We start from the raw sequence: 25,047 nt of genomic DNA, 5'->3' as shown, positions 1-25,047 counted from the left end.
GCACAGACCACATAGCAAGTACAGGCCTGCACAAACACTGTAACTTTGTCGTTACTATCATAACCAGTTGTTATGTGTCCCCAAATGGTACTTCCTTTTTAGATCCTTCATGGAGTGCACCCACACACTCTGAATGTGCCTACGGCCTCTAGTGGCCACAGAGACCAAACGGCATGTTATTTCTCTTTGCAAGTGTTTTTCCAAAGTTTCCATCAAAGCCAGAGCATCATCTGACATCAAAGAGGCAGATTGTGGGTTCCCTAGTTTCCAGGGAAGCGCTGTGGCCAAAAACCCAGTCAAGCTCAACAGAACAGCGCTTGCTTGTCCTCCCTTCTTCCCTGGCTCTTGTTTGTTTGACTCATTTGCTCCCTGACAAGTATAAAGAGCCAGCCCCCTCGTTAGGCTAACGAAGGCCACAACAACTGTTGGATTTGGGTAGCACGCTCAGCTGGCTCCAACCCGTGAGAGGAGGGGTGGAGTGAGGGAAGGAGGGGAAAGCAGAGAGCACAGCAGTAGAGATGATGGGGGGGGAGCAAAATGGGAGAGGGACAGAAGTTGAGCAGCGTCTTTGTGATGTTCCCAGAACATTGCTCAGTGACCCAGTCGGCCTGAGGAGAGCTGGTTGATGTTGTGTGCAACGTGCCACAGAGACTCTCTCTTGGTTTGGTTTGGACCTCATCAGCTGATTGGCTCTTTTGCTGGTCATGCGGCTGAAGGACACCCATGAGCTGCTCGTCCATGCAAGGCCTTGTTGGTGGTCCAGGAAAGTGCATGAGACACAGAGTGGGGAGTGAGCGGGGGTGGGGGGTTATGAAACATTAGACACAGTATCTGTAGATTTTTATATTTATTTTTTTAAAACATTTTTTAATTTATTTTTTTCCTCCATTCTTTTGAACGTTTGTACCTTCTGCATCTGGTGAGCAGCCCTGCAACAATTCAGCCAGCATTTCCCACATTTATATTAGTTTGTTCTGTAAGATCTCAGTAAGGGAATGCAGTGTTTCCTGCAAAGCTTGATGCTCTTCAAGGGCCAGACCCACCTGATTAAGAATGTCTCATGATACTGCATTGCTGACTGTCTCAGGATTTAAGGACTTTGAGTCACGGCCAAATCTGCTGCTGGCCTTGCCTGGTCTACCCTCATTATGGGTGTCAAGGATTGCATACTGCTACAAATACACAATCACATAAACGTACGTACGTACGTACATACTGCAACAGTGTAGGGAATAGTTGTGCAAATTTGCTGATATATTGTGAAGATTAAATGTAAACAAAAATGATAAACAAAACTAAAACTTGTGATGCTGCATTAATAACTCCTTTACAAATATGCTGTGTTTTACCAGCTTAGTTCTGTTAGTGTAGTTAACGTTGTTATTATTACTACATCGTGCACTGTTCAGCCATAATCTTATATGCCAAGTAATGACCTCAGGCTTGTTGAACACACAGTTTTTATAGGATCTAAAGTTTCACTGGGGAATAACTCTGTAATGAGATATTGACTTCACCTGTCAACAGCTGACAAGTGAGTACATACATACACATTTTTAACATTAAATACCTAGCACAGAAGTTAAGTGATGGATAAAGGGATTTTCCAGAGGGAAGATAATCAAATATGGAAGATGCCTGTCTGTAACTGGACTGCTACTCATATAGCACTTTGCAACTCTACTTAGCACTTAACACTTTTTGCTACTAGCCTTATTCACACATTCCTGCAGCACTTTATTCTATTCCTTTAAGCGCTTTCGATGAGGCACAGCAAGCATCCGGAGCAATTTGGAGCTCAGTATTTTGCCCAAGGACACCTCAGATTGTGGACTGGAGGAGCTGGGGATCAAACCACTGACCTTCCAATTAGCAGACAACCTGCTCTTCCTCCTGAGCCACAGCTGACCCTCTGTCAGTGGGTAATTCAGTAGTTTGACTGAAACTAATGGTGTATACCCTGTCTTGCTAACTTTTTTCCAATAAGTTTACAATAGTCAGCCTGAACTTTGTGAGGGAAACGCCCAAATGAACACCAGTAGTGAAAGTTGAAGTGGCAGACAGATCTGAGTGGATCCCCTGTAGGCAGGGTCCAGCAGCAGAGGGTGTCACACCAGGAAGCCATTGCTCTGGCCGGGTGTCTGGCCATCAGTGTGGACCCCCTGCTCTGGGTAATGGGAAGCAGTCTTCCTGCTAAATGTGGTGGAGAGAAGTAAATTACTGGGGTGCAGCTGTCGGCAGGCAGGCTGGCTGGAATGGTGGGGGGGACCAGGAGGCTGAGGGAGGTGGCACCTCCACCATTCGCCTCCTCTCGCAGCAAGCCCGCTGTGTGCTTACTTTGCTGTGCAGAGTCCGCCTGGTCGCCACAACTGTGGTACTCAGCAGTGATCTCAGCCTTTGTTACTGTTGCTGTGCACCCTTTCTGTCTGTGTCATTTCCTCACTGTCCTCATCTCTCCCTTTCTGCTTGTTCTCTTTCATTCTTACTCGCACACTTTTTTTTCTTGTCTTTTATGGTCCCTCTTTCTCCCTTACCCTCACAAGCTCATCCCCTTTTTAGTCCTCCCCCACTTCCAGCGCACGCTTCCCACTCTGTTGCTAGGATAATGACCCTGCTGACAACTCAGACCCATGGCGGAAGCGGCTATGGACCAGCGAAAAGCTCAAAGTCTTTGACATCAATCAAATCACTGGCACCTCTCTTCAGTTTAGGGTGGGTTAGAGAGACAGCGAAACGAAAGGGATGCTTAGCTGTCTGAGGACTCAGATATGTGTTATGTCTATGATATTGATATTTTCTGTTACTCTGAGCATATTACATATTTATATTTATTTACAGGGCATACAGAACATTTTAACAAGTAGTGCCCCTGAAAAATGTCAACAGCTGGAGTGTACCTGTCTAAATGGAGCAGACGCAACGTAATCGTTGCTTGTTTAAGGGTGCTAAATTTTACTGGTCATTGAGAGTTCATTGGCACTAATTTGTTCTAAATAATGTGTGTTTATTTGTTTGCCATGCAGTAACCCAGTTAACTAATCCATGGATTGCTTGTTTACCCAGGGAGAGGGTGCAAATCTCAGCCCAGTGTGGCAGGGGGGAACTTCCCACAGTGTCTCTATGGTAATCAGCAGGTGTCACTCACCACAGAGAAGAAGTGAGGGCTTTCTTACGAGCGTGAGAAAGCGGGGCAGCCTCCATCGCACCCCCTTGCTTTTTTTTTTTTTTTTTTTTTTTTCTTCTTTTTAGGGTAGCAGTAGCAACCCTAGTGACAGAGAGAGGAGAAAAAAAAAAAGGGAGAAGGGGAAGAGACAGAGGGCTAGATTTGGGGTTGGGGTGGCCCTTCAACGGAACCTGTTGATGCTGCTGCCAAAGCCCTGGCAATGGTGCACCTCCCACCCCTCCTGCAAACCCCCCCAAATCCAGCTGCATGGAGAGAATGAGGCCAACAAAAGGGAGTATGAGCTGGGGGGGTGGGTCAGGAAGGCATAAAGAGTAGGAAAGAAAAGGACTCCGTACTCCAGGATAGTTTAAGATGGCATGTGAACCCGGCGCTGCCTTATATGGTCGCAGTCGGGCAAATATGTAGATGGGTGTTCGGTCAGCATGAGAAGCTCAGCTTAGAGCAGGGCGTCTTGGGGGTGGAGTTTGTGGTTGCTGGGCTCAGTGTTGACCCTTGCATCAGGGAGCCCCCACTCTTTTAGAGCAGGCAGTCCGTGCCTCATTGAGATGCAGGGCACAGGGTGGCAGGCCGCAGCTGCAGCCTACAGGCAGAACCCGGCAGAAAAGGGCCGAAGGGATGGCGGGGGCGGCTGAGGAAAAACCAACAAAAGGCGAAGCCCCCCTACCCCCTCCTCCCACGCTTTGGAGTTCTAATTCCCTAATCCTCAACCTCCGCCTACCCCCACCTCCTCCTCCTCATCCGATTCTCACCACTCAAACTCACACACACGCACAGTTCATGCAGTTACACTGGCTCCCTTCCTCTCCATCCCCAAGCCATGAATGGCCAGACGGGGACAAAACCCAACAGCAGCCCTCTCAGGAAGTCCAACCACTGGGTGTGAGCACTGAGGCACATTTTGTCTGACACTTCTTTTGGTTCCTCTCACTCTGTGTGAGATCATTTACCCACTTGCATTGTTAATTAGTGTGCATGTGTGGTTTATCTAGTGGCTTGTGACAAAGGTGTTCTTGTCTTTTTTTAAAGTTACTGTCTTGGAAATTTTATTAAAAACCTTACAAATAGAACGAGCTGGGATACAGCTGTTAGTTTGGGAGACTGTGGCTTTTTTTTTTTCTTCTCCTTTCTTTTGTAATTTAAAAAAAAAAAAGACTGCTTGATGAACACTACATGATGCGTCTTATTAGCCAACAAACTATAGCAGCTGGGTTCTCAACATTCCTGTTGCTGTCACGTAGAGACGGAGAGTGCAGGATGCTCCTCTGAACCAGCCACTAACCTCATTCACCCGCCCTCTCTTCCTTTTATTTAATGAATCTTCAATAAGCTTGTCTGACTAACCCTTAGTGTTAGGGCCTCTTAAGCCAAGTTGACTTTCACATGGCTTTACTGTCCGAAGAAAGGATTAACGTGAAGTAAAGAGTCATTTCTTGGAAGTCGACGTGAAGTGTGATCAAGTTTAGAAAATTTGAAATGTATAATGTTAACACTTCCTGATCATTTCAGTATCTAGATTAAAGTGATTCCCTCCTCAGGAGTTGTTGTAGTACCCTTTTCTTGTAATTCGGTAAAAGCAAAGATGCTCCAGCTGCTGTGCCAAACCCGTTCTTTCCTCCTGTACCGTGTTTGGGGTGTAGAGGGGCGTAGCTGTGGCATGCTGAAGCTGTCCGCACACAGGGCCATGCAGCAGTTGGCAAATAAAGATGAATTCTGTTTTGTTTGGCAGCGGTTCTCCGTTCATTATTTTCCACTTTGCCCAGCGCGCATCCCAGCCCTCAGCAGCTGCTTGTCATGTAAAGACACTCTATCAGGCCCTGACAGCTCCTCCCCTGCACACACAGTGCGCATGGCTCATGCACACTTCACTTGCGCTCACACCCCCCCACACCACACTCACTCTCCTACATATGTGGGGAACATATGTAGTGATCTGTCTCACTACCACGCCGTTCAGCACAACTCCTCACACACTGCTTTCTCATCCCCTCCAGTACTCTCATCTCTCATCTTTTGTCAAATCAGTCTTCCCATTCTTCTGTCCTTCCCCTAATTTGGTTGAGACGAGCCACATGTCGGCTGTCATGCTTTTATTAGAAAAGCTTACTGGGACTGTGATAATGCAGTGGATTTCCTCAGAGCAAAGTGTGTGTTTGTGCATGCATGCATGTGTGCCTATGTGTCAACCAGACACTTGAAGCAGGTTTTATCTTATCTAGGTTGTGGTCAGTCTGTCTGTTGGCCACTTTCCTGTTTTGGAGAACATGTTGACATCAAAAGGTTTTAGTTTACTGGAACACTGTGATGATGAAGTGAGTTAAAAGCAGAAGGCTCTCCTGTGTTGTTCTGAGGCCTATTGTCCTTTGTCAGCAGTCTGCACTTTTTCTCAGTGTACACAGGATGTATTTGGGGTCTAGTATGCAAAGCACTGGATTTAAGTAGTGCAGAAGAAGAATTTTTTTTCCCCTCTCTACATCTGCATAACAGTCCTTGTGTATAATTACCATATAAATGTATCCATGTTTACTCTAAACAGTAACTGTATACTTGACAGAAGGGGGGAAAAAACCCAGCCTTAGTTTTCACTTTCTCACTCTGTCAATTCTTAAGAAAAGCCGCTCTGTGGAAAGTACAAATGAATAAAACCAAAAGGGGAAATGTGTGTCAATAGGAAGCTGACAAGGGTCATCTTGGTTGTTTATGCTCAGAGTGCAGACTGCAAGTGCAACCCCTTCACTCCCCCCCGCCTGCTCTCAATGCGGCGGAGACGCGCGCTCGCAGACAACCGGATATAGCCATTTCCACAGTTGTCATGTGATCAACTTTGTGGTCACAGACGAGGAAGTTACAGTGTCCTCCTGTCTAGAAGGAGCATGCACTAGTTGAGGGATGTGCAATGCAGATGTGGGGTTGCTTAACCTTTGCAGATGTGGCATCAAAGATGAGTGCCCCTGCAGAAAAGACTTTTTTTAACTTTCCAGTTACAGTAGACTGCGTTAATACAGTGGGTTAGACCTTATTTACCTTTTTGTGTGGAACAAGTCCCTCTTAATATCACAATTGCCATTGTCAGAATGGGGATAATGGTGACTAAGGATGCTTAGCTGGCTGTGTCTTCCACACCAGTATGTCAGATTTTCCCCCAATACATGCCATGCCTTGCCATGCTGCTGCGTCACATATGACCACCCATGCAACTACTAGTGGTTGCCATGCGTCAGTGGATCTGGCAGAAAAGCCTTTCAAACTGACTGTTTGTTGTAATCTGTTGCACACAAATACCTTTCAGTGCCTACAAGGCGCCATACATACACAAATGTATTTACACACAAGCACACTCATGTGTACACACAAACACCTGTTTCTGCCCATCAGGATCTGAATCTACGTAAGAACATTACACAGTCTGGAAATGATTTGCCTGCGTTCCCGCTGCCAAACGAAAACTTCTAAATTGAAACTTTAGGCCCTGCTGGCGAGACACGTATTTACGTTGAGCCTTCATCACGTGTCGCGGTGTCAGGTAGGGGGCTCATTATGCTGCCTCTGCATTGTGCACATACTGTCCTCAGTGTTGGTTGGCATGGGTTATAGCTGGGAGATATGGGTCAGCCAAAACCTGACCACAGAGTGAGGCACCAGCTGGGGCCCAGCGGAGGAAAACAAGGACCGGTATGAAGGGCTCAGGAGACTTTCTGGCTGCAGATTTGTCCAAATTATGTATTGAACAGGCTCTCGAGTTAACTCTCAGCTGATACTTAATGACTATGTGTATTCTTAAATGCCACCTCTTTTGTGCTTTTATTATTTAGATTTTATGCTAAACAAGTCTCTAAGCTCCATTGTGCTGAAGTAAGGAAGTCTGGTGCTCTTAAAGGCTTGTGATAAATAACCCTACGGACGTGGAGTCCCAGGAGATCGGCGTGTATTTGGATGATTGATTGTTAAAGTTGATTGGTGTGGTTTGTATTTGGAAAAATCTTATCACTGCAGTTGTGTGCAAAGCGGTCACGAGGGAGCTGCAGCAAACTGTATTCTGCTTATTTCACTTGGGGCAGCACATCTAGTATAAGCGGATTTGTCGAAAAGCTGTGAGCGCGCGAGTCTGACGCCTGTCAAATTTGAGCTAATTTCTAAATTGGCTTTATTTGGTGTGAAAACACTTACTCAGCAGCAAATGAGATGAAGAATCTCCTCTTGCACAATAAAGAAAAATGTAATAACATATTAAACATCTGCTCTGGATTGAAGACTAACGTCTTCTATCATGCCAAGTGACGGATGTTTCCTTTTGTATGGTGATTGGTGCCACCACCCCAGCAGTCAGAATAAATCAGGTGTTTTTGTTTTTGTTTTTGTTTTGTTTAAACATCCGGGTGTTTTGATTCGGGTTTAACAAAACCGAGAACTGTAACACAAACATCTGCATCATCGTACTGCAATTTCATTTTACCAAGTGGAGCTAATAAAACAAGCTAGTCTATAACTTCCAACTGTCCAACGAGCACTCTTTTTCATTTTTCTTCTGATCAAAAAACTCTTGTTATCTGAAAGGGAAGCAAATACAGAATGCATTAAGATCCTGTCAGTATCAACATTTATGGCGCTTAATGAATAAAAATGATTTGAAAAGTGTAAAGAAGCCATAGGAGAAACGCCCTTCAGCTGTGTTGAGTTACGTTGCATAGTTTGTTTACCGGTGGTGCTCTGCAAACGTCCCTGTTGGTAACATTTTGATTGTAGCGTTCCAGCTGATTCAAGCAAGTCGGGCGTGTTGTAAACAAATCATCCACAACTTATTGTGATAGTAAAACAAATTATTTTTAAACTGCTTTGTCTGATTATCTTTGTGCGAACTGCTAAGTACACACAAACTGGTAGGTAAAATTATTTATGTTTATTGTCTGCAGAAGTGGAAAATATCAGCCAATCTACTGGATTTTAAAAATTCCAATTCCATAAATGCCGAATATTGGTATCAACTGAGTTCTAGCTATAAACTTTTCATTTTTCTTTTCTAATAATGGGCAGGTTGCGATTCCTGTGCGGTAGCAGTAACAAATTGGATTATATAGAAGTCTAAGGAAAGTTACCGTTAACTCGTTCCCTCATCCTGATGACTTTAATGTCTCGATCGCTGCTCTCAAGTCCCATTAAATAAAAAGCGTACAGTGTCCCTCAGCAGCCAGAACTCCCAGCTCATGGCTTCTATAATCTGCATTATATTATTATCATAGCGGCTCCGTCCAGCTTTATGTATACAGGCTGTGAAGGGCATCCCGTGTCGTCGCTTTATGTGGGGAGGAAAAAATGTAGACGAGAAGCAGGAAGGGGAAGTTGATGATTTTGACAGATTACAAGTGACAAATCTTGAAAAATGACACTCAGCCAGTTTTAATAATTCATGTGATTTCTTTAAATATTTTAGTATAATGCGCACTAAATAGAGTAGATATTACAAGCTGATGTTTGCTCTGTACTGTCTAATCTGCTATCAGTTTCATCACTCAGAAGTGTGTGTGTATGTGTGTGGATAACAGAAGCTCATAGGACAGATCTTTTACTTTTTACACACACGCGCATACACACACCACGCTTCTGTGTTGGAGGAAATGGGGCAATTAAGGACAGCTTGGTATGGCACTGCATGGGGTTAATATGCGGCTCCGTAATTAAAAATAAATTACAGTTTTCCTGTATAAATATTCAAGTTCCACTCCGCTGTGTGCCACTGCCTTGTTATGGTATGTAAGCTATTTTTTTTTTTTTTTTTTTTTATTTATTTTTTTCCCCTCCGTCTTCACCGTCTGCACAACATCTGGCGCAACATTTCCTGAAGCATCACCGGAATAAATTGAGTTTCGTCTGCCTAAGAGAGATTCATTTGTGTGATGCCAGTGTGTCTAAGTGAATGGGATGGACATGCTTGGCTTGAGTTTAAGGCTGTTGTCTAGAAAACGAGGAGTGTGGAAAGTTTTGTATGAAAATCAAATTGAAGCGTTGGCATCCACCGTTACAGAGTTAAGAACTGTAGGAAATGTTAAGCCGGACTGCAGATTAAAATGTTTTAAGTGAAGTTAAAAATTCTACTTGTTAAAAGTGTATGCAAATACTGTTTTAAGTTGCTTAAATGAAAGGCAGTTTTTGCTGAAAACTAAAAGTGTGAAAGTGTAAGAAGCCTGAGGATATTTGCATACGTGATTTACAGAATTTTAATTGTGAAGCTGCTTTCACACATGCACTGAGAACCCACATGTGTTGTTCAATCATACTGGAGCTTTACCCGTATGTTAGATTTTTACCATGCCTGCTGTGCTGTTGGAAGAATGACACGATCTACTAACTGTCACACTTAAGAGAGGGCAAGTGAATCCTGCACGCTCTCAAACAAGAATATTTCCAATGGGAAGAATGTGTTTGAAGCTTGCATTCCTCCATTGTGTGCTACAAGTGAGAAAAGGCCACTTGAAACAATGTCCCATTCCTCATTCTCCTGGTATTCGTTTGATTTCTTGCGTAAAAATGGCTACAGTGGAATTTTAATTTTAAAAAAAAAAAAAAAAAAAAAAATCTAGTCTCCTTCCTGGTGAAATTAGTCAACTTAGATCCTCAAACTCGGGACAAGTCGGGACAAGATTATTTTTTGTTTTGTTTGAATATCCTGTGACAATCTACATTGCAAATGACTGTTGAAAGAGGACGTACCATGTGGAAGGAAGTAGTCCTGACTCGAGCTTTAAAAACAGCATTTTTGATTTTCACTAAAAGAAGGCCCTAGTGCTTTCAGTGCTAATTTAATAATGTGTTATACCGCTGACAATTTATATGAAAAGAAATCACTAAAATGTAATGAGACATTCACAATGTTTATTCCTCAGCTTTCGAGACTGTAAAAGCAAGTAAGGTTTGAACAGACAACACCGGAGGGGGGGGGAGTTGGTCACATGCTGTTTAATTTTGCCTCCTTTTCAATCTTTTTCTCTTATCAGGAGAATACATCAAGACCTGGAGGCCAAGGTATTTTCTCCTGAAGAGTGATGGTACATTCATTGGCTACAAAGAGCGACCGCAAGATGTTGACCAGCTGGAAACCCCCTTAAATAACTTCTCTGTAGCACGTGAGTATCTGCTTCAGAGAAACCACCACATTTTTTCCCTTGTTTCTTGGCAGCTTGTTTTCACCCCTATTTTGTTTGCTGCTCTTCTTAACTTGCATACATGATTTAAGTTCAGTTCTTTATACTTCTTCTAGTCTCTGCCCACACTGAAAAGAAGTTATTAACAGTTTGACAGTGTATAAAGAAAAGTGTGGAAGACCTTTTTGAACAAGTAACCCCTGAGTTTACTCATCTGGCAGCTTTCTAAATGACTTTGAATAGAAAGAGAAATTGCTGTGTTATCATCTTAATAGTACGGTGACGCGGTTTTCAGTAGGAGGACCGCTCCGAGCAAAGAGCTCTGCCACTGAACGTGCACGCAAGATGTTTTGACTCCTTACATTAATGCATCAGATGGCAGCTCTCTTCTTTCTGTGCAGTCCCCGAAACTTTGTTTGCATTGTGACAGATAATAACAAAAACAAAACAAAACCAAAAAAATGCCCAGAGCAGCTCGACTCACTCGATCTTCACATCAGAGAAAGTTGCTGCGATAAGCTGCGCAGATGACTGAACACAGCAATTAGACGGCATACTGTTTGTTTAACAAAATGTTTCCTCTCCGACACTCTTGAGTTATCGTGGCCATTAGCCGCCTGATTTCAAGTATTTATCTGGGCTCCTCTCGGAGGTTCTGTCTCCATCAGCGCTGGCTTTGCTTTTGTCACCACTGTGACCCCACCACAGAGGACACATGGTGCGTCGTTGCTGACGGGGCCGCTGCAGCTGGATTACATATTCACCCTGATGGAGCCATGTTGGATCTCAGTGGTGGTCCACTCAGAGTCCTCCATCCATCAGACGCAGGCCATTTTGTGTCACGTTCTGACATATTTGCTGACATGTTTCATTTGGGAACAGATGTTACTGCGAAGGAGGTGCAGATGGAAATCTCTGCTTTGTAAATTCAGTTATTAGACTGTTGTGAGTAATTGTTTTTGCAAACTGCTTACAAGACAATTATTTGCTCCAAAAGTGGGAAAATTTCAGCAGAAGCAATAAAAGAAGGGTGTGATGATGTGCATGATACGAAATTCTTAAAGAACAAGACTGATTAAGCCGGGTGTGTGCCAACGTGGCGAGTTAAACATTTCCTGGTTTGAGTTTCTCAGACCTGAAGTTCTGTTTCCTTTAGCTGATTCATTTTAGTGGAAATGTGAGATCATCTCAGGTTCTGCTCTGAGAAAACAAGATGTGACCTTGGGTTTTGGAATTTATCGATGATTCAGATCAATAATTTAACATGTCTTTTGTCAGATCCATCACTGTCTGAAAATGACTAGTAAAGAGTTGCTTTTTAGAACAACCGTTAGGGAATGATTTGGAATATGTGCCGGATTTAAAGCACTACAGATACAAAACATTTTTATTTTTAGAGGGACTGACGATTTAAGCATCAGTTGTTTTCTCCCACCAAAGTGCACCTGTTCTTTTCCAAATTGGCCGAGATTGTCTGTTAGGACAGCGATAAAGATAAATGGCTATAACTGTGGGTCTGTCTCTCCCCTCTGCTCTCCTACACACTGGCCCTTCTCTTCGTCTCCATCTCCCCGGCTGTGGTCAGAGTGCCAGCTGATGAAGACGGAACGGCCCAAACCCAACACATTCATCATCCGCTGCCTGCAGTGGACCACTGTCATCGAGCGTACCTTCCATGTGGAGACCCCCGAGGAGAGGCAAGTGAGACGCAGACCCCTCTCTGCTCACAGAGCACTTGAGCTCGAATCATCCGCATGTTAAGATTTGGCCCGGATCGCTACGAAGTAGTTTAAGAGCTTAGTTTTTCTAACCTGCAGAAGCGTACACCAACATACATATTTAATCATCATTATACACCTTCACCCTGTGCACTGGCTCTTGGCAGAAGTCACACTTGAAATTGCCTTCCTGTTGATAAGAAGACAATTACATGATTGGGCTGCTGGGGTTGCTTGGTGGTAAATGGACTGATGTAATCTCTCTGCTGCTTGTGTCTCCCTCAGGGAAGAATGGACCAAAGCCATCCAGGCAGTGGCTGAAGGCCTACAGAAACAAGAGGAGGAGATGATGGACTCCTCCCCAGACCCCATGGACATGGAGGTCTACCTGACCAAACCCAGACTCAAAGTGGTACTAGCTCATTTACACTCAATGTGTCTTTGTTCAGTTATGTCCTCATAAATGTCTCTCTCGCTCGTTCTTAACTAGTGAGATTGCTTCTCGCTGTTAGTACAGCTTTTTTATTTTTCCCGTCCTCATTTGACAATTACTACTCCTTCACCCTCCCCAGCTTATTTGTACTTGCACAGCTTCGGCCCACAGCTTCTTTCCCAGCATCAGTTGTGGGTGGCTTAGCACCAGTTAGCATGCCCACTAGGTTTCACACATGGCCCCCTCCCCCCACATGTGTCATGACTTAAAGGTCCAATGTCACTGGATTAGATGTCCCCCGCACAACCATTTTCAACATTCTCTCCAGAGCTGGGGGTCAAAGGTTAACTGAGACACAACCACATATATAGGCCAAACCATTAGAGGAGTGGAAATTGCTCTGTGGGTGAGATGGTGCCTTAAATGCTTCAGCGTTGTTGTCAGTGGGATTGCGTGTCCTGTTTAGAGTCTGAGTTTGTTAATGCTCCTGTTTGTAACCAGATGCTGCATTCTCCCCCATTGCCTTGCAGACTATGCACGACTTTGAATACCTCAAACTCCTGGGAAAAGGCACTTTTGGCAAAGTTATTCTGGTAAAGGAGAAGGCCACAGGACGCTACTATGCCATGAAGATCCTAAAGAAGGAGGTGATCGTAGCAAAAGTGAGTGGCTGCCAACGAGCAAGTGAAGGGGTGAAAATTCACTGGGAGTCTGGGGGAAAGCAATGACTGATACCTAAATAGTGATTGAGAGAGTTGCACAAATACTGTCCTTTTTTCTTTTCTTTTTTTTTTTCTCCCCTTTCTTGTCTCCAGGATGAAGTGGCGCACACACTCACAGAGAACAGAGTCCTCCAGAATTCAAAGCATCCGTTCTTGACAGTAAGGAGCTCCTCCATATACACAAACCAAACCTTATTTTAACTCGCACAGATCCTCAGAGGCCTCTTTAGTCCAACCCAGAAGCATCCATTCAGAAAACAGAGGCAGTTTTTGTCAGGAATGTTTTGAAGTGCTGTGCTTACAAAGGCTAGAGTTGCTTGGGGCCTTTTTTATTCAATTATTATTATTTATTTTTTTTAAATCTGTTAACCCTTGCTTTGAGGTGGGTTGTAATGATAAGCTCCTCCCACATTTTAGATCTAAGTGGTGGATGAAGGCAACACATTGTCTGTGCTGTGGTTTTCCTCCTCTTCTTTCGAAACGTTTTAAAATGTAGCTAAAGCCGCAATGTGTATTGTGATATTTCATGTTACCATTAGCTGTTAAAATGCCAGCTTCCTCTTGACTTGGTTTGAAACATGAAGTTCTGCTTTGAGGTTTTTGTTTTTTGATCTGCAGGGACTGAAATATTCCTTCCAAACACATGACCGTCTGTGCTTTGTCATGGAGTATGCAAACGGTGGTGAGGTAAACTAGTTTAATCATCGCTAAATGTGCATCTGTAAATACTTTGGATGTTGACTGTGTTAATTTCTCAGTTCCTTCTTGACTGAAAAACACTTATTTGTTCTCTGCGTCCTTGTCAATCTCTCCCACATCCCCTCAGCTTTTCTTCCATCTTTCAAGAGACCGGGTGTTTTCAGAGGAGCGTGCGCGGTTCTACGGTGCAGAGATAGTGTCAGCTTTGGACTACCTGCATGCTGAAAGAAACGTGGTTTATCGGGATCTAAAGGTAGGTGGGGAAATGTGTCCTCACTTCCTATCATCCTAGCAGTCAGCCTTCCTTTCTCCACCCTCCTCCCCTTCACTTTCTTTCTCCCTCCCCGTGGCAGGATATAAATAGGGTCTGTCTCCATCTAGAGCAGTGGCCAGGCCTTATTGATCTGCCTCCCCCAGATCAAACTCCAGACCTCACTGCAGCTGGATGGAAGTCCGGCCTGTACGTTGCTGCAGCCAGACAGAAATAACTACCACAGCCCCTTTGAACAGATCACCACCAACCAGTCATTATAGTACACACAAAGTTCTCAGTGGGTGATATCACCGCTCTGTGTGTGAGATTGACGTCATTCTTTGTGTTAGCTGTTTTCTTTAATGGAGGGGGGAAAAAAAGCCACACATCTTCTCAGAATGAAGAAGTTTGACATTTCCAACTGCTTCTTGTTTTGCATTTGAGTTTAAAAGGTAAACAGAAGTGTGAGAGGGAAGATGACATTGGAGATGGATGCTGCAAATTGATAAGGCATGTTTGAGTTTAAGAAGGCTTTGGGGAGGTTATCAGTTGCAGTGGGCTTCTGAAGCCTTAATACTTCCAGCTGATAAAACTATACCAGCCAGGTCAGCATAGCACTCCCCCCATCATCCCCTCCCTTTCCTCCCTCTCTCCCTTGGGTTTATGAGCCAGGCTCCCAGCCTGCTAGGGTTCTCCTGAAAATGCCAGAGTAGCAGGATTGGAGGATGTGCTGACTCTGGCCGGGCGCTGCTGGCCACGTGTGAGCTACAGCTGCCAGGTGACTTTAACTGAGGGAGAGAGACGGCGAGGGGAGGGTGAGGACATGCTGATATTAAAAGGCCATGTAACCTCAAGTCATGACACTGCATAATGCATGTTTTTCAGTCAGTTAGGTTTACCTGTGTATATGTACACCAGGTACCTTTCCATATTCACGCTTTTTGTGAGTATTTTCACAATATTTATGTATCAAACTGAGAAAACAAAATTTAAAGTGTAGAGATCAAAAAATGTTTTCTTTCCCTCACACGTCGTTGACCTGAAAAACTTTCTTGTAAGCCATCAGTTACCATCATATATCACCACAAAGCACAAATGACTAAGAATTGGAGGGGAAGAAGGCCGTAAGTGTTGCTTGTTTGCACAAGTGCCCTATTGGTAATTTACTTCCACATGAGATACCTTATTTGGATGACATGCATAGTTACTTCCAACCTAAGGTGTTTAATGACTAAATAGTTTTCAGTTAATTAATTACAGACATTAGTTGATGTTTATTTTTTCACAAATTCCTGTAAAAGACTCTTGTTTCTGATAGATAAATATATGTTTGATCATTTAATAATTTATATTAACGTCATCTTTTTGGGATGTTTAACCAAAGAAGTAATTTTTCTGTCTTCTCCACAGCTGGAAAATCTTATGCTGGACAAAGACGGACACATAAAGATCACAGATTTCGGCCTGTGTAAGGAGGGGATCAAAGATGGTGCCACTATGAAAACCTTCTGTGGGACTCCAGAGTACCTTGCACCTGAGGTAAACACAACAGTGGTTCAGCCTGCTGGAAAAAGTGACTTTAGTGTGTGCAGAAAAGCCCGCGTTCTGTAGTTCTCTATAGATCAGTAACAAATTAAAGTAAGCTGAAGCAATAATTTGGTGTCAGGCCACTTTAGAGCTGCAAACAGCTTTGAAATCTGGTGTGTGTTAGATGGTGGTAACCACATTGTCTAATGGTGTTCACTTGGGTTGACATTTGGTGACTAATTTACTCGTCCAGCTGTTCTTTCACTAACTGCTGGTGCAATTTAGGAATGAATCTGTATTTCTTGGTTTTCTTTGCTCTTTTTATTCAAGTTTCTGTTTTAATTTTAAATATGTGTCTATATTGGTGATATTTTTCAGATGTGCTGAGCCAAGAGCTCTCTACCTTGCTTTAAAGTAAATAAAACCAAAATTATTGTATTTGATTGAACTAAATAAGATAAGCTGGAGCCCAGCATTAAATGCTAGTCGTGGTGCATGTGACATTTGTAGAGAAAGAAATGGTGTGTGGTGTTGAACATTAGTAAAAGAAAAGGGCTGTTATCCTGAAATGCCTTTCTAATCTCCAGTTAAGGTTGTGTTAATGAGTATGCCGTGTGCTCAGGGTAGGGCAGCCTGCTCTCATGTTATATGACAAGGGGTGTGGCTACCCTTGTTGCGTGCAGGTATGACAAGTGCTGGAGTGGGCTGTGTAACCCGAGAATTCATTGTGAATGTTTGCGGTGGTTGGGTGGGTTGGTGTCAGTAAGTACATGTGTGTTTGCATGAGCCCCGTGCCTGCTGCCATTTAAAAAACAAAAAACAAAAAAACAACAAAAAAAAACAACGTTTTCCAGGAGAAGGTGTCCATGTTGACACAGTTGCTATATCGTTGTTTTTAGTCTGCATTTGGAATTTTCTGGTTGGGGGAGGAGGAAGGGTAATTGGTTGGCAGCATTTCAGGAAACGTGAGCTTCCGCACTCTGAAAAGAGAAGAAAAACACACACACACACACACACACACACACACACACACACACACACACACACACACACACACACACACAGACCACATTGGCTACAGCTGTTGTGTGGCACGAAGGGAGCCACAGCCCCCGATGCTGCCTGGGGTGCCTCACCTGACCTGGGCTGACTCAGAGCTGGTGTGAGGACACTATTACAGAGTGCTTCAGGGCGCCTCTCGGGAACACGTACCTGTGCTGCTTGTCGAGTCAGATGGAACTCCCATCTAATCATCAGCACCAGGTAAAAGTCCAAGCTTTAAGTGCGTTTTCCATACATTATTCCTGCCCATTCCAAGCTCAACCTAACCCACTTCGCTCCACCACCGAGTTGCATAGCCCATGACAGCTCCAACCTCGGCAACCGAGAGCAGAGAGACATCAGGGGGCGTTGCCATGGCAACGGGGTCGCTGGCAAGCGTCTCTGTGGAGTGCGGGCCAGGCAGTGTTACAGGTTGTTCTGCAGTAAACAATGACCTTGTTGTGTGTGCTGCACAGGAATGCTGTAACGTCTGGGAATATTCCACCCAGAGCAGAGGGTGGGGGTGGAGAGGTGGGGGCGAGAGGGAGGACAGACCCAATCTGCAAAAGCCTGATCAGTTTCTCTCAGGAGTGAGGAGTAGGAAAGTTTCATTCAGTCACTTTTTATTAAGTAGTAGAAAACTATTATTGGCCAAGGGATTTGGCTTTTAGGGAACTTCTACAAAGGAAAATGTAAACAGATTTAATCTAGCCACTGACACTGATCTGGATTCACCACTTTAAAAAATTAATGGCTTTGAGCAGAAAAAGTGCAGTATACAGAGCAGAGCTCCAAAGCAGCAGCAGCGCTGTGTGTGTGTGTGTGCGCCTTTTATCCTCTCTCTCCTCACTATCTCTGCTCCTTTGGGGAAGTGTAACAGTATTAGTTTGGGGCTGGGGTGCAGGCAGGCAGGCAAGCAGTCCTGGTTACGTATATGAGGGATGAGCTTGGCTCCTGCGCTCCTGGCAGCTTCACAGCTGTGGCGCTCTTCTACATATATGGGGCAGCTGCAGGCCCAGCTGTCGCACGGTGTGAATCACACGACAGCAGCGCTGGAAATAGAGACGGCCCAGTAATCCTAGCCCCGCACCGGCTTCACGTTACTGCCCCTGCCCTCATAGTCGTCCTCTTCGATGCTCGCCGCTCACCGCAGCACCCGGCTGTTTGCCCACAGACACATGCACTCGGCTTGCGCATGCACATACAAAGTAGTTTTGTTCCTTTTACGGACACATGCGTCCATCTGTTTTCCAGGACCTTCTGTGTCCGACACGGTTGCGTCCATATCCAATTCTATTAATCCACTCATCTTTTTACTTAAGATTCTATTCTTGGGTTGGAATTACCTAGCATCACACTGCTGAAGGTTTAAGAGAACAGACTGTTCTCCTTGTCTCGATTTCACCTTCAACATCCGCCTGGTGAGGTAGAATCCAGTACATGTCCCCAGAGACCTTGGAACAACTCCGCTCAGCAGCACATTAGTCATGCAACAGGTTTTGCTGTTCACTAAGCACAACACTGGAGGAGTTTGTCTCATTAAGAACTGTCAAGAAAGTCACTTTATGGAAAGACTAATACTAAATATTTCTCTTTCTGAGACTCTGGCTGCATTCATTGAGGTGGTTTGTTTGTAAGACCCTTGTCTGTTTGGTGCCACACATAAGCGACCCACACCTCTGCTGCTTGCTGATCTGTATGTGTGGAAGGCCCTGTGGTGATTAAATATGCAGGGCTCTGGGGGAAACTCTATCCTTGCTCCTAATGTGAGATGTGAGTCAGTGTTGGCTGGGGCTGCCTCAGAAGCCCAGACCAGGGGGAAAAGCAGGTGATTTTTGTTGGGTGGGAGTGAGTTGGTGTACGGGGGCAGCCCAGTTACTTACAGTAATTGTATTTGGTTTACAAAGCTGCAGTTCTCACAGCCTTTCATGCCTAACACATGATTAGTTGTCAACCATAAACTGTACCTGCAAAAGTGTAAGGACTACTTATAAGATAATAGCACATTATAAATCTGCAACAAGAAGTTAAAATGACTCAAGAGAATCCAAAAAATAAAATAAAATCTGGCTCACCTTTCTCCCCAACCCAGGTGTTGGAAGACAATGACTATGGCCGTGCTGTAGACTGGTGGGGTCTGGGTGTGGTGATGTACGAGATGATGTGCGGTAGACTGCCTTTCTACAACCAAGACCACGAGAAGCTATTTGAGCAAATCCTCATGGAGGACATCCGCTTCCCCCGGACCCTCGGCCTCGAAGCACGCTCTCTGCTCTCTGGTCTTCTGAAGAAAGACCCAAAGCAAAGGTGACAACCTTTCTATTTGGTGTTTGTGCAAGGAAATGTACGTTCCTACTATGAGATTATGATATAAAATGGTTGGAATTATCTACATAATTAATTTTGTCATCATGCATCTGGGTTTGATCTGTTTGTACTCGTTTCCAGGTTAGGTGGAGGACCTGATGACGCCAAGGAAATCATGCAGCACAAGTTCTTTGCCAGCATTGAATGGCAAGATGTTTATGAGAAGAAGGTGTGTTTCTGTAAAGCTTCCTCATTCCCCTGTGACTGTCGTCTCTGTAAGATCACCAAACTTGGTCAGCTATCGTTATCTCGGAGGTCAATAAAGTGACGCCACCCATTTAGGCATGACATGGATTGTCATCAGACTGGGAAATGGTACCAAACTGAAGGCTCTAATGTACTGATACGTTTGTGTGTCTTCTCTTCCACAACAGCTGGTCCCACCATTTAAGCCCCAAGTTACATCAGAGACGGACACGAGATATTTCGATGAGGAGTTCACAGCACAAACCATCACGATTACGCCACCGGGACAAGGTAGCGTTAAACACGCACACTCTGGGCACCCATACAGAGTTTCCTACTGTGACATATGATGAAATCAAATCTGTTCATTTACTGTGCAATTGTGTGACCTTGTATTTGAGCCTGACCTCTTCGTTTGACTTTATTACCAATTATGACTTTTAAATTGATAAAGATGAAACGAGATATCTTTTGTTCCCAGAGATTGCTGAGTTCCTTCACCTGTTAAAAATGTTATTCTTGTATTTTTTTTTGAAGAGTAGGAAAGTTGAAAATACAAGTCATTCACCCACAGAGGTTTTTGCCTCTGTACAGAGTATTGTGCTCTATCCATGTGCTAATGCTTCAGTTAGTGGTGGAGGCCTCATAAATGTGAATGCAGAAACCTTCCTGCAGGCATAACTAGCTCCCTTGAGAGCAGCCTGCCCTCTCCTGGAGAGTCGGGGCCATTAAAAGCACAGCGTTGTGCCTCATGAAATTCTCAAATGCACTTCTGACAGCTAGTATATTAATGGCAATGGAGTGATTATGGGTTACTAGCTATGATACTGGAAAAATGAAATCCATACATGTTATTTATTGAAACATAAACAAGAAATGAGAAATGTGCATATACCATATACTGCAATAGGTCAAAAGGTGTGGTATACTCTGGATAGGTTGCCTCTCGCTATCAGAGAGAATTATTCAACCCATGCATGTTCTTGCACGAGAGGGCCCAGCCTGTTAGTGGATTTAAATCCAGGACTTTCTTGCTGTGAGACAACGGCTAACCACTGGTCCATTCTGCCATCCTTACAAAAAATGACAATCGAATATCTGTAGAAAATCTTTTTCAGAGCGGAGACAGTTTACATGCCTCCATTACTCTGACAGGGATAGACAGTTATTAAAAAATGTATGTATTGTTAGAGATATTAAAAGTTGGCAAGCTTTCACATCAGTTTCTGTATATTGCTTAAATCCATTACCTCTCCTAAAAAACCTAAAAAACGAAAATAAAAAAACCTGACCATTTATTTCTTCCTCCATCCACAGATGACAGCATGGAGTCCTTTGACAGTGAACGGAGACCCCACTTTCCCCAATTCTCCTACTCTGCCAGTGGGACGGCCTAAACGACTCTCAACCATTCCTCCGGTCTGACCATCTCGCTTCTCCCCACCTGACTGCACTCTCAGAAGACCGGGGGCCCAAACCCTCGTCCTCCCAGCAATCGTCTGCAGAAGCTGTCTTTGGATGCAACAGTCGCCATCTCCAAATTAAACTTTTCCAGGAAGAAGGAAATCCGAGACAACATACCTGTGTGGCCTTTGAAGACTGACCACGGAGATAACACTACTGTTCATTTCCTGGTTGTTTATTACTATACTGAGCAGACAACCGTACACCGTAATGAATGGGGAGATGTAGCTATGCACAACTTACGCTACTGCTATAAATCAGATTTTTTTTTTTTTTTTTGTAAACACAATTTAATGTCACCATAACCATGTCAGTTAGAAAATGGGCATACTGTGGACCAAATACATCATGTGGGAAGAGTGTATTGTTTGAGTGGGTGATCAATCCCTGTTTTAGTCCATTCAGACATTTTTTTTTTTAATTTTTTTTTTTGCTTCATAAGTGAATGTACCATATTAAATAAAGTTAATATTCTTGCATACTTATGTGTTGTAACACATGGCTAATTCTCCTAAGACTGAAATGCCATCGTGTGGAAAGGATCTTTATCACTTTCCTACTGCTGAAAAACCAACTCTTGTCAGTGTGCTGTACTGTCACACCACATCATGGTAAGTCTGGTGAATGGATTGTGAAATGCAGTCTGATGCGAGGAAAGGCAAATATGCAAAGAATGCACCGCGATTAATCATTAAGGCACAAACTGGCCTGCAGTGAATTTTATTTTATTTTTTTCTTTCTTTCTTTTTTTGGTAACTGTTTGCACACCAGAGTCATTGAGAAGACCCCCGGTTACCTGTTCAGGGTAATAAACAGCCTCTGCAGCCTCCTCTTGAAGTAAGTGCTTATAGTTCCTGATGCCTTTTTATCTCCACGCTGTGCTGCAAACATCACCTGGTTTCCCTCTGGTGAGGGTCGCTTGGTTTCGACCCTTCTCAGAATCTCTGATCTCTCCTTTGGGTTTTTCCTTCATGTACAGTACACTACTGGGTGTTTTCCCCACCCAGTGCATTCGCTGCAGCCTCAGTGAGGTCACTTTAACATAATACACGTCTTTTAGGAATACTTTGCAAACAAACAGGGCTTCAGGGGATCCGTCATCTTTGATTCGCCCCTTTCGGGGTCTTATATCCCTTCACAAGCTTCTGAGTTATTTATGAGACCAGCATTGATTATATTAAGTTGTACTGTGCCAATGACATGCACTTTTTCTGCCCCCAAATGATTACATTTGGACTCTTACTTGTACTTTAAGGTCGGAAAAGAATAAATTTGCTTCTTTTTATAATATGGATTCAAATGTTTGTGAATGCAAATAAAACCAGATTTGCTTGTCGGTTTTGTTTTTGTTTTTTTTCTTCCTTTTTAAAGAAGACTCAGGCTTCTTTTAAAAGCATGCTCAGTTTCCGAAAGCACTTCAGTATATTTAAGATGACAGATAATCTTTTTTTTTGTTTTTTCTCAAAAAGTGCATAATACATTATTGAATGTAATGGTTTTTATGTTTTCTCTTCAATCGTTTGCAGACCTTTTGTTCGGTTTTTTGAATCTGTTACTTTTTCCTATGCACACGCGCCCTTTGCTGTCACCTTCTGAAAATAGGGAAATTCATTTTGTACTTTTTGTTTTTAATTTCAATTTCATTTTTTTTGTACCAGCCCTCCTGTATTCCTGAGACTGAGGACACCAGCTTTAGTAAACAATAATATAAACTTTGTACACTGTTTTTACTTGTCTCTTTCAAATTGATGAAATAAAAGGTCTTAACAATAGCTTTGTGGACTCTTATTGTGAAAGGGATTTCAGGCCAAGACAGTTAAAAAGCTCAGAACTCAGTGAGATGACTGTACAGTAATATTAGACCAGATAAATAGTGCTGTGTTGTGTTGGCAACATTTATTTTTGTTGCTTAGTGGAAAAAATAAACTTTCCCACCACACTAATACTTGTTTTGGGTTCAGATTTTTCTTTTTTCAAGCAGATCTTGGTTGCAGTTTTTATTTTGTGTTACTGTGGGGGGGGGTTCTTCAAAAAAAAAAAAAATCAACTTTAGCAAATTCTAAAAGTCCATATAAATTATAACTTTCCTGTATCATTAATACTAAGTGTATCATATTTTATACATGGGTTTTTAAGACCTTTGCATCATTTCTTCTCGTGACAAATCTGAATAAATCCCACAATATATTTATAAAATGATAAATTGCACAAATACTAAGACACGTATATCAAAATCAATTTGTCTTTTTTATGTGATCAATAAACACACAGTTTTTAAAAATTAGAATTTTCTGGAATTATTATTTCATGGTTCAGGCTTTACAAGGTTAAACTATAGTTTCCCTCTTAAAATCATAATCCTACTTATCTGCAAACATCTTGAGCCACCCTTCGTTTGTTTACATTCTCCTTTCAAAGAGCCACACTGTCTTAATTTTTAAAGTGGTCTTGAGCAATATTTCTCTGGACTTTCTGAAAGTCTTCCAAAGTTTTTCTGGCTGATTTTTTGCTCATTTTCAATTCAGTTTTGTTATTTAACACTCACCTATGAATCATTCAAGCTTAAAAGAAGCAAAAAAAAAGATGGACCAGTGTTGTGTTTAGACATAACAGGCAATTTATCAAAGACCCAAGATAGCACAGTTTGACAGGCATAAAATTGTATTTGTGTACCAAGAAGGTCATTTCCAAAGAGAACTTGGCATATTTAGACATGGTGTGCAGTGTGTTCTTAAAATATTTTGAGGAAACTGGACAAGTGGAGGACAAAGGAAGAAATGAAAAGCCTAAAAATATATCTACAGTATTATCATGTCATTATGAAATAAGTAAAAATCCAGCAGTGAAACAGGACATGACAGATACATCTAGCCCTTCAGTTGATCCATCCACTATGGAAGGGTTGCTGACAAGAAGTCATTCTTAAGGAAGAGAAACAGGGTGTAAAGGTTCAAGTATGCCAAATTCCACGAGAACTGAAATAAAAATCAGTGACATGAAGCCTTTTTGAATGATGAATCCAAATGTTAAATTTGTGGTGCAAATCATAATTAATAAGGAGAATTTCAAGAGAGCGGTATAACGGTGTGAGTGTCTGTGGATGGGTAGTAAAAGCATATCTGGAGAGAAAAACACAGTGAGTCATGGATTGGCCTCCCCAGAGCACAGAGCTCAACATTAATGGAGCAGTGTGGGAACAGAACAAAAGGCAGCCAACACCCAAAGAAGAGCTTTGAATGTCCTCCAAGAAGCTTGGAGAACTATTTCTGAAGACTACTTAAAGAAACGATAAGAACGCTTATCTAAGAGAGTTCAGGCTGTGCTGAAGAATAGATGTGGTCGTAACAAATCCTGACTTCCAAATCTCGTTAGAGTCGTAAAACTCTGTTTTTGCTTCATACTTTATTTCAATGTGTTTGCACTTTTCAAGAAATTGCTGCATATATTTCCAATTTTTCAAAGAAAGAAAGATACGAGTGTCTGAAGACTTTTACACAGAGCTGTAAATACATTACATTTGTGAAACAAAAATACTGATTCAGCTGGAGGTGATCTGAATTACTGACATTCTGCGGTGTAGCTTTAAAAATAAGAAGTAACAAAAGCTTTAAAATAAACTGGTATGTAGTGGTAATCTGCCACTAAATAGTGAAAGAAAGAACGGATGCAGGAGTTTTGTTTGTCTAAACCTCAGTGTGATCACACCCCACAGATAAAACATGGCTAAGTGTGTGTGACAAATGTTCCAGCACTCAGCGCCTCTGACTGTGTCTTGGCCGTGTTCTCCGCCTCTGCAAGACTGCTCAGGTCCACGTCTGGAGCTCCACAGCTGGTCTGAGACGAGGAGAGATGCTCCCCCCGGGGCCTCGGGCAGATGGTACAGTCTCTGGAGCAGATGTTGACAGCCAGGGCTCACAGTCTGTCTTTTGGCCAGCTGCAATGCACAGCGTCACACACTGACTGCGAGGTCTGACCCATTGTGGAGCTCACCTGACAAAAAAAAAGTCCCTTTACCTGATTTCAACTGCATTCCCCAACCCACATGACAAAGTGTGGTGGTGATGAGGTAAATGTGGGTGAAATGCACATTCCCACATAGATTTGGTTTTCTAAGCTGTATAGACAGATAAACAATATTAAAGTGCTGACCTAACGTGAGATATGCAAAAGCAGAAAAAGTGTAACGCCAGCTGCACAGAAACAGAACCACAGTTACTGCCTGGTTCATGGGAAATTCACACTTTTTACACCATCCAGTTTCAGTTTCCATCCAGTGATGTCACCGTGAAAGTATATAATTCTCAGAGATTTGTCTCAGTG

At 43.0% G+C, this 25,047-nt stretch overlaps 1 protein-coding gene across 3 annotated transcripts in view; it reads left to right on the top strand.

Moving 5' to 3' along the window:
- The window catches only part of akt1 (v-akt murine thymoma viral oncogene homolog 1), a 31,801-nt gene extending 9,302 nt beyond the window's left edge, over nucleotides 1-22,499 (top strand). For all 3 annotated transcript variants that reach the window (XM_003447818.5, XM_005453313.4, XM_005453315.4), the window contains exons 3-14: nucleotides 10,171-10,299; nucleotides 11,903-12,014; nucleotides 12,321-12,447; nucleotides 12,999-13,130; nucleotides 13,284-13,349; nucleotides 13,809-13,877; nucleotides 14,017-14,142; nucleotides 15,553-15,681; nucleotides 18,803-19,017; nucleotides 19,159-19,246; nucleotides 19,452-19,554; nucleotides 20,581-22,499. In XM_003447818.5, the coding sequence (XP_003447866.1) occupies nucleotides 10,171-10,299; nucleotides 11,903-12,014; nucleotides 12,321-12,447; nucleotides 12,999-13,130; nucleotides 13,284-13,349; nucleotides 13,809-13,877; nucleotides 14,017-14,142; nucleotides 15,553-15,681; nucleotides 18,803-19,017; nucleotides 19,159-19,246; nucleotides 19,452-19,554; nucleotides 20,581-20,660 (1,376 nt within the window). In that variant the 3' untranslated portion in view covers nucleotides 20,661-22,499. The remainder of the gene's footprint in view (nucleotides 1-10,170; nucleotides 10,300-11,902; nucleotides 12,015-12,320; nucleotides 12,448-12,998; nucleotides 13,131-13,283; nucleotides 13,350-13,808; nucleotides 13,878-14,016; nucleotides 14,143-15,552; nucleotides 15,682-18,802; nucleotides 19,018-19,158; nucleotides 19,247-19,451; nucleotides 19,555-20,580) is intronic.
- The last annotated feature ends 2,548 nt before the right edge of the window (nucleotides 22,500-25,047 follow it).

The sequence above is a fragment of the Oreochromis niloticus genome, linkage group LG19 (genome assembly GCF_001858045.2).
Source record: "Oreochromis niloticus isolate F11D_XX linkage group LG19, O_niloticus_UMD_NMBU, whole genome shotgun sequence".
Classification (NCBI taxonomy): Eukaryota; Metazoa; Chordata; class Actinopteri; order Cichliformes; family Cichlidae; genus Oreochromis; species Oreochromis niloticus.
Note: the sequence above shows the minus strand (reverse complement) of the source record. Positions and strands in the feature narration are given on the sequence as shown.